The sequence below is a fragment of the Magnolia sinica genome, chromosome 3, assembly GCF_029962835.1.
Source record: "Magnolia sinica isolate HGM2019 chromosome 3, MsV1, whole genome shotgun sequence".
Taxonomy (NCBI): Eukaryota; Viridiplantae; Streptophyta; class Magnoliopsida; order Magnoliales; family Magnoliaceae; genus Magnolia; species Magnolia sinica.
In genome coordinates, this window is record NC_080575.1 from 114,367,947 (window position 1) to 114,377,690 (window position 9,744).

The window sequence follows — 9,744 nt, forward strand, 5'->3', positions numbered from 1 at the left end:
GACGACCAGCTGCCTATTTTAAAAACGTGGTTTTCACAGAGGACACATGCACTGATAAAAAACCTGCCTGACCTACCGAATCCTTTACACGTATTACTGGATGACACGTGGGATTATTTTACGTTCCGCGCTTGACGATCTACTCTTAAGTTACCATGTAACTCAAATTAAACCGTCCAAATCGGGGTTCTAATTGGTTGATTGGAGGACATCAAATGGACGGTTTAAAATGACAACCGATCAACCGTCCAAATTCAATAAGAGGTTAGAACCGTCCATTCGATCCATGTGATTTTATGGTTGTGACCTATCTACAAATCGCACCACAATCTGGTGGTTCTGATTTGAATCACCCGTTCTCCACGTGTACAGTTGGGGTGTGCATGCGCACGGATATGATACGCCGCCAGTGTACCAAATGACGCTCTTTCTCGACCCCTCACTCAATAAGCGCCTTAGATGGAAATAGTGAAAATGCTATGGCGGTTTCCTTCTTCTTCAGATACTCTCTCTTGCAATTCCACGCTCTGAAATTCCTCTCTCCAACTCCTCTCCCCAGATTCCATACTTCCATCTCAGCTTCCAAGGTGAGAGAAAATCTCTTCTATATACACCTTGCTTTTCCTTTTCAACCTCTATCTTTTGTGATTTTGCTCGTATAGTGTAGTTTGGCTCCGTTGAATTTCTTTCTTTCCTTTTTTTTTTTTTCTTCTTCTTCTTGGAAGATGAGTGAGGGGATTGATGCTGAAGAGAGTGAAGAAATAAAGGTAGTTGGGAGGAAGAAAATATTCGTTGCAGGCGCTACTGGGAAAACTGGTAAAAAGATTGTGGAGCAGCTGCTGTTGAAGGGTTTTGGTGTTAGGGCGGGTGTTGTCAATTTGGAGAAGGCGAAAGATAGTCTTCCAGAGGATTCAAATGTAGAAATTGTGAGTATATTTACATATGTTGTTAGTGTTACGAGGTTTTTATTTTTTAAGCTGTTTGTACATTTCGTGAATCAGGCCCAATTTAACGAATTAGGCAATTTCGTTAGTTATTTAGTAATGAATTGCAATGGCATGGATGCTTGGGTGGCAAAAAATCACTTGGCTTGAAGTTATGGGCTCACTTAGATAGTGAATTTCGCGTCATACATGCATGGAGGCCTTATGCAGTGCATGTGTATGACGCCAGGGCCCTCTGAAAGGTGAAACCCATGTTCAAGATGACTTCGAACAAAATGCTGGCTTATCCAATCATCAGACTTGATGACCTATGGTCTAACTGAAGGTCTGGCGTTTGATAGAGCCGAATGACGGAGCAGGATTCATGTAGCCAACCCCAATTAATTGGGAAAGGCACGATGATAATGATGAGGTCGGCCACACAGTATGAGAACAATGGAAGCCAATGGTGTTCAATAGTACACGTGGTCTGCCTGATGAATGGACCAGCCTTACTTTTTCTGAAAATGATTTCCAAGGTGTTGGAAACCTCTTGGAGGGTTGGATGTCACACACACAACAGCCCGGATGTGTGTACACACGTGTATTAAAATGAAATTTGCCACACAACCCAAATGTCTTAGATGCTGGCGATTGTACAGTGTTAAAGCTATCTAAGCTCTATGTTTAACCTTTTAAAATATGATGATATACAAATGTTCCTATTTATACATCCAAACAGGGCCCTTTTTTCTTTGAAGGATAAGCTTTATTAACAGGCACAAGGCTAAGAAAAAAGAGACAACCAAAGAGAAAAAGCGAAAGTAAAAAAGCCAAAAAAAAGCACAGGCCCTTAATTTTATATGTTGTTAAAACAAACTAAACCGGGGGGGGGGGGGGGGGGGGAAGAGAGCGAGCAATTTTTATTAAAAGAAATAGCCTCGCTAGGGTGACTTGCTCTAGGTACCCACCAGAGTTACAGAGTTACTTTGGTAGACCGAGAGCCATGTGGGTGAAACTTTCATGAGATCCACCCCGTCCATCACATACGGTGCTTCATTTTAACAATTGAACCCAAAAATCTTGAACATCCAAAACTCAGGTGGGCCACACCACAGTAAACAGTTGGGATGGAATGTCCACGATCAGTTTTGTGTAGGACCCACATTGGTGTTTGTATGCCATCCAACCCATTCATTTGATTTTCCTTTTCAGGATGAAAAAACCCAAAAACTAAGTATTCTAAAACTCAGGTGGGTCATAGCATGTGAATTTAGAGGTTTTAGGCATAAATTTTTTTTGGGTGACCCACCTGAGTACTGAATCATCCTATTTTTGGGATCAAGGCCCCAAAAGGGGTCGTGTACATGATGAACGGCGTGGATTTCATGCACGTTAAGTCGTTATTCCCGTGTTAGTGTAAGTAACCCCCATAGGCACTTAGCACAAGGTAGCCAACTGTTTTCATAAAAGAAAGACCGGACACTCTTACCAGACTAAAGCTCCCAGGTGCACAAGGTGTTACATACATTGATTACACACTCTCTACAGTAGACTGGGATTACTTGAGCCTTGGGGTGCAACTCAGGTGGGTTGGGTCAGGTTGAGGGTCAACCCGAGCCTAACTCAATCCCAAGAGGACCCAACCCACAACCTGACCTGAGTTCCATCCTCAGGTGCCCAACCTGAACGCTACGCGAATTCATCTATATTTGACCAATCCCAACCCGACCCAAATACATGTGATTATTCCTAACCTGACATAACCCAACCCGATGTCAAATCAGGTTGGCATTTTCCAACCTGAACCCAACCTTAGGACCTTCACAACCCGACAATCGGGTTTGGATTGACCCGAACCCAAGTTGCAGCCCTACTTGAGCCCCTTAATATGGATAGAAGTTGCACCTCACTTTCCCACAATTATCCGAGTGGGACTAAACTCACGAGATAATAAACATGAGATGCCATAGAATAAAAGGTTGAGTTTGTATTCTTAATATGTTCTTCTGTCGGTTGCAATTTTATTTTTTTTTCATGTTTGTACTTCCAGGTGAGGGCAGATGTTACAGAGGGTTCGACAAAGTTAGCAGAAGCCATCGGTGATGCTGAAGCTGTCATATGTGCTACAGGCTTTCGATATTCATGGGATTTGTTCGCACCATGGAAGGTTAATTGCTATATGTTATATGAACTACTCTGACCCTTCTTATCTAGAAATAGTTTGTAGAAGTTGTGCTTGTTTGTTTAGGAACGCAATTTGTTATGACCCGCGGCTGACCCATATCCCACACGCTAGGTCAGGAAGGGCTGTTGTTCACCAATACATGACACATACAAAGCAGGTAGATGGATCTAATCCATCCATAGAGTGGATAGCCCTTGGTTCAATGTTGTTCTGTTTTTCTCCGAACTGATAATCCTAACCATAATTTTCTCTTGTCAAACCCCATTTTCATCTTGACCCTTGATCAGAAGGCCATTGTGCCATTTAGATAGGATCTGTCTTTTTAGTTTTGTTTTCAACTGAGGCTCATCTGTGGCAAGCCACTGGATGGGCAGTCCGGATCCACTGCACCACCTGCCTTGTGTGAGTTATTCAGTGACATATGTCCCTTCTTGATCTAGCATGCTGAAGGCAAAACCTCCTTGTTAGATGCAACTTCTAGGGTCCCTTTCTGAGAATGTTGCCTGTTTAGATGACAATGTAGTTGGTGGGATGTTTCAGGCAAGGTATGTTGTAGATATGTTATTAGTTTATAAAAACGTTAGGCATTTGTAAAGGAAAGGAAGAGAGAAAAATGTTTGAGTTCTTCTGAAGCGGTCACACCCTCATTGAAGTAGCTGCGGAAATTGTAGTTTTTCTGTTTGTGTGTATGCTACCCCACTACTTCTCTTAGTGGCTTTTTGTCTTCTAGTGTTATTTGTTGTCTGCAGTGGGATGAAAATGAAAATCCATATCAGAGATTGATAGAATTGGTGTTAATGCAAGAAAATTGCCTTGGTGAGCATATTAGTAAAACCACTTAGAGAGATGCATGAAGCTGCAATAATGCATTGTGATTTATTCTTTCTTAAATATGTGTACAATGTTGAGGAAACAAATAGCAAATAGCTCTCTCTTCTCATCTTATAGTCATGCATTGGAATCTGGTATCTCGACATGCATAATATTGATGTACCATAGCATAGGATGAGAAAAATCTTGATAACTAGAATTTTGCAGAGAAACCTGTGCACTGCTTATTCTATATTAAGGAAACATCTTAATAACAAAAGGCCTCTGTAATCACTGTAAACTATTGAACCCACAAACAAATAAGTTGCAAGAAACTCTAGAGATAACCTGTGTTGTACACTTGTACTCTTTCTCATTCTTGTTGTATAGATGGAATACTTAATGGGTATGTTTAGGGTGTCAATGGGCTGGATCTGGGGTTGGCTTGGGCACAGATTTTGAACTGGTTGGGCTGGGGCTATCGGGCCAGCCCTATTCAAAATTTTGATTTTGCTTGGCCTGGGACCGGTCCATAGACAGCCCTTCTCATTCATCCTTGTTCTAAGCAGGCTCTGTCTTTGCACTAATATCAGCCATATAATCTGGCTATAATGCATCTCAAATTCTAGAACTGTCAATCTCATTTGTAAAAGTTTAGGATTCATCCAGCAATAGTATGTTTTACACACCATTTTGCTCAATTTAGCAAACCAAGAGAACCTTGGTAAGCTTAGATGGCATGCTAGGGATGTATACACAATGCAGAGCATCCTCTTCCTCCATTCAAAAAAATATATTTATAATAGAAAACTAATCCTCCCCTCTGCACACAGTTTTCTTCAAGTAGTATCGTTGTGCACATACCAAGAGTGCATGGGTATTCAGCGTCATACCTTACAACCACAATCTAGATAGTCTTTCAATCTTCCAGTTGTTGGGTTGTAACTATATCCCAGAATATGTAACTTGATCTCTCATAAATAATTTCTTGGTTTATCTATTTAACAGATTGAATGTTTTGCAGGTTGATAATTTTGGTACAGTGAACCTCGTAGATGCATGCCAAAAAATCGGGGTGAACAGGTTCATTCTTATCAGTTCAATTCTTGTGAATGGAGCTGCAATGGGCCAAATCCTTAATCCAGCTTACATCATTCTAAATGTGTTCGGGCTCACATTGATAGCAAAGCTACAGGCAGAGAAATATATCAGGAGATCTGGTATAAACTACACAATTGTTAGGCCTGGGGGCCTAAGAAATGACCCGCCTAGTGGAAATATAGTCATGGAGTCTGAGGTACAGAACACTCATTCGCTCCTACCTGTTTCTGTTTGATATGCTCACCTATGCTAAGATAATTTCTTTGGTAAAATATACTAAAATGCTAGTTCTATTTATAATCTGTCTCTTGGGGTTTCTTTTACAGGATACTCTTTATGAAGGTTCTATATCCAGAGATCAGGTTGCAGAAGTTGCTGTTGAGGCATTGCTGCACCCGGAGTCTCATTACAAAGTGGTGGAGATAGTTTCTCGTACGGAAGCTCCTAAACGTTCGTTTGAGGACCTATTTGGTGCTATTAGGCAGGAACAGATCTGAACATGATTCAAAAGGTCCAATCTGGCATGCAAGGTGAGATTTTGGATCTTCTTCTTTCATCTTTCCAATGGTTATCTATTATACATGGCCTCATTGTTGTGTAATTCCATTATTTTGCCCATGAAAAGAAGAAAAACCCAAACATGTCAAACATATGAGAATATAAACATTCACCATGCAGAAAGTCCAATGTGGTATGTGATATGACAGTTGTGATTTATTTATTTTTTTCCTTTCATCTTTCTAGTGATTTTCTATTCTACATCCAATTTTAATTCTATCCATGAAAAAGGAGGTCCTTAAAAGGGATTGGTTTTACAATAGGGAAAGGTGATAGAACTAGATTCTGGTTTGACACTTGGGTGGGGGATGGAGCATTGCTTCTAATAAGGAGATCACAGTAGATTGTACTTATACAGTGCTAGGGGGTGTGGTGGTGTGGAATGTGGAGTGTAGAAGAAATCTCCTTGATCACGAGGTTGAAGAATATGTGGCCCTGCTGAATTGTATCCAAGATGTCAAGATTAATCTGGAAGGTGCAGATAAGTTAGTGAGGAACTACCATAAATCAAAGGTTTTTTCGGTTAAATCTTTCTACAGGTGTTTGGACATCGAAACAGAAAAGGGAGAAGAGGTCTTCACTAATTAGGTTTGGAAGTACCAAGGCCCTCCAAAGATTGTGGGGTTCGGTTGGTTGGTGGGTAAGAGAAGAGTCCTCACAGTAGACAATCTAAGAAGAAGAGTGATGATTATCACTAATGTATGCTTGTGTTGTATGTCAAACGAGGAATCGGTAGATCACTTATTCATCCATTGTCCCTTCATTTCTCGTATCTGGTCAGATATATTATCTCGTTTTCATATGGCCTAGTCCATCCCCAATTCGACAGGAAAAAAAGGCATGGCATGGCACTTCTTTGGGGAAGAGGAGGACAAAATTATGGAGAATGGCGCTTCTTGCCATTTGGTGGGCAGTGTGGGAAGAAAGAAATGGTAGATGCTTCAACAGGACCTCCAACATGGCGGATTTTGTAGCTTCTAGAGCTAGGATGTTAGTGGTTGAATGGGTGGTTAATGTCGATAAATTAAAGGGATGTAATTTGATTTTCTTAGGTGTGTAGTTGGTTCTGTCGCTTCCTCGGCGGTGCAGCCTCCAATCTTATGTTTTTCCTTTTTCTATTAATATATTCAGTGACTTTTCAAAAAAAATAAAAAATTCTTTCTTTATTTTCGTTTCCTACCATTAGAAGGACAAAAAAAAAAAAACCCCGAATTCCTTAAATATGAGAACAGGAAAGGAGAAAATAAACTGAAATTCATTAAATATTAGGGTTTGTTTCTCTGTTGTATCTGATTGAATTATGATTAATGTCTGAACTGAAAATGATCAAACTGGGGTCACCTTCTTCAGTATTAATATTAGGGGTTGGGCTTGGAATTGGAATTACATCACTGTCAAGCATAGTTCAAAAGCCTGTAAGCTCAACTTGACTTGATGATTTAATATTTAAGTTAGATAATTGGAAAATGTTTGGGGTAACATTTAAAATATTTAATCTTAATGTAAATAATATAAAATCTTAACAAACAGTTGGTTGAAGGCATTACTCTCTCCACCAGAGGCGGGAGTTTCGAAGCACCCTAACTTTTACTAATGGACACCTTGACCATGTAAATGACTCAGTCCAAGTCCTTGACTGAGTTTGCCGGTGGACTAGATGAGTCTTGTCGAGTTGGAATTGAGTTGGAATTGAGTCGCCCTTAGCAGCGACTTTTGCTGTGGCTCAGCTTGAAATCTCGTTTAGTCAACTTGTATGAGTTTCTAGTCACAGGTGATGGGACCTTATTGTTTTTCTTTTTTTCCTTTTTTTTTTTTTATCCCTTTTATGATAGGCAACCACGGGCTTGAACCAGAGACCTCAATGTTGGAATGAACTGTTTACCACTGAGGCATGGACCCAAACAGTACAGTTGATTGAACCTTTTTTTTTTTGCATCAATTTCAATAAACAAATGTATATATTCATCACTTTGATAATCAAATCATCCTTTTAAAACTATAAATCTCAAGCTCTACAACTCCAGATGTACCATCAGTAAAAGCCAAAAAAGCCAATCCAATTTACAAAAGAATGTGTGAGCTCCCATCAACTCCATGAATAAGAAAAATGAAAACCGCAAGTACATAAGATCCATCTCAAAAGAACCATGCAATCAAAGAAACCACGGCTGCAGCGATTGTAGGTGCACCCAAAGTGACTGCACCGTTTTCCATTGTTGGTGACGGGGCAATCTCGCCGACATCTTACCCCGCAGCCATACCTCCAAAAGCTGCAAAACCCAGCAGAACCATGCTATAGATAGAAAAAGCCATAGCCAATCTGCGATTCTCCATTTCTCACTAGGCTACTGAATTGAGAAAATGATTTTTCTGAGATACGAAAACAATGTAATAAAAAGAGGTTTCTGGAGTTGTAGAGGGAAAAAGGGTCCGAAGGTATTTAAAGGAGAGCTTGTAGGGTGGAGAAGAATCTGCCAGCTCTCTCCTGCTGAGACAGCTGCAAACAGAATTAATATGAGGTTGTGGGCTGTCAATAACATGAAGATGAGCGAGCTATGCAATCCATTGCCCGACGAACAACTAATGATTTTTGTGCAACTGGATGTAATGCTTTTGTACAACTGGTTGTAGCATTAGATGAATTGGAGTATTCAATTGTTTGGCCCTTCCATGGATGACCTATGGATATGGTACGAAACTCACCCAGATTAAGAGTAATGCCAGCCACCTGATCAAAAGATTCCCCATTCTAAATGTGGATCCTTTGACAGTCCTTTATTTTATATAGGTCCATCTCAATGACACGAAAAAACAAAAACAGCTAGAATTGTGTGATGTCCTCTCTTTTTTTTTAATCCACAGCAAGCCCCACTGTTTACTCTGTTGTGGTTCACTTGAGCTTTGGATCTGCCTCATTTTTTGGGCACATCTCCTAAGATGAGCTGGCAAAATGCATGGACAGCATGGATAAAACAAATACATCATGGTGGGTCCCACAGATTTTCTAGTCCCGATCGAGTCCTATAGTTTGTATGAGTAGGCCTCATGGTTCAATGATTCTAAATGTTGATATGATGGCCTACGCAACAAAAATTCATGGACCACCATTTGGTGGGCCACGTGTATATTGAACATGAACCGTGGTTTATGCTTTGGCCGCCCTTTCTTTTGTACCGTCCGCGGTCCATCTCAGGAGTGGACTAGCCTGAGTGGTGAGTGCGATGTTGGCAAAACGGGAGTAGCCGAGTTCCTTGGGAAGCGGTTGAGATTTGAAAGTGGCCCTTAAGAAGCCGAAACTGGACAAGAACCATACGTGTCCGAAATCTTGAGCCAATCATGAGGTGGGTCCTACCTCGAACGTGCACGGCCCATGAAGTAGGTCACACTCATACGAGAAAAGGGAGAGATGAGAAAAAAAGACCAACGGATTCGATTATGTAGCCGATACAAATTAATTTATAATGAGTTAATAAAAGATTAATTTACATTTTAAAAAGGACTCTGTGGCCCAATGGATAAGGCGCTGGTCTACGGAACCAGAGATTCTGGGTTCGATCCCCAGCAGAGTCGGTCTTTTCTTTTTTCCTTCTTCTTCTTCAGAGATGGCCCACCAGATCAAAGGTTCACAGCGGAGTCAGTTGTCGTGGTTTTCTGTCTTTTTCCGAGAGAGAGCACACCAGATCAAAGGTCCCCGGCAGAGTTGGGTTTTTCTTTTTTTCTTTTTTCTTTTTCTTTTTCCTTCTTCTTCTTCCTTAAAGAGATGGCCTACCAGATAGAAGTTCCTATCAGAGTCGCTCTCTCTCTCTCTCTCTCTCTCTCTCTCTCTCTCGGGGAGATGCCCCACCACATCAATCCCTGAACGCTGGTGAGAGTCGGCCATGTAGTTGTTTTAATTTGATTTCAGATGCCATCAAAATTGATTTAAAACTGAAATCTAAAACAAACAACGGAAGGAAAAATCCATGATTTTCCATTTCCTTACCCAAGTCATATATCCATGAATTAGTTTTTGTCCGTCCAAACGCAATGTAAAACACCAGCCATGAGATTTCAACTAAAATCTTGATCTGTTTCAATGTTGAATTCGGAGGGGTTCCTTCTTTTGCCACAAGCAAGATTAGACCCAACCACAACCCTGACCTAGCCATTCCACAGGACAGATTG

The 9,744-nt window shown here is 40.8% G+C and overlaps 1 protein-coding gene and 1 non-coding gene across 2 annotated transcripts; both read left to right on the forward strand.

Annotated features, from left to right (window-relative positions):
- Positions 1–426: 426 nt before the first annotated feature.
- On the forward strand, positions 427–5,728 carry LOC131240827 (uncharacterized protein At2g34460, chloroplastic). Its single transcript, XM_058239311.1, has 5 exons — positions 427–587; positions 726–926; positions 2,977–3,093; positions 4,946–5,218; positions 5,349–5,728. The coding sequence occupies exons 1-5, from the start codon at positions 480–482 to the stop codon at positions 5,517–5,519; spliced, it is 870 nt and encodes a 289-aa protein (XP_058095294.1). The 5' UTR covers positions 427–479; the 3' UTR covers positions 5,520–5,728.
- Positions 5,729–9,077: 3,349 nt separating this feature from the next.
- TRNAR-ACG (transfer RNA arginine (anticodon ACG)) lies at positions 9,078–9,150 on the forward strand. Its single transcript has one exon. It is a non-coding gene; the product is annotated as a tRNA-Arg (tRNA).
- Positions 9,151–9,744: the final 594 nt, after the last annotated feature.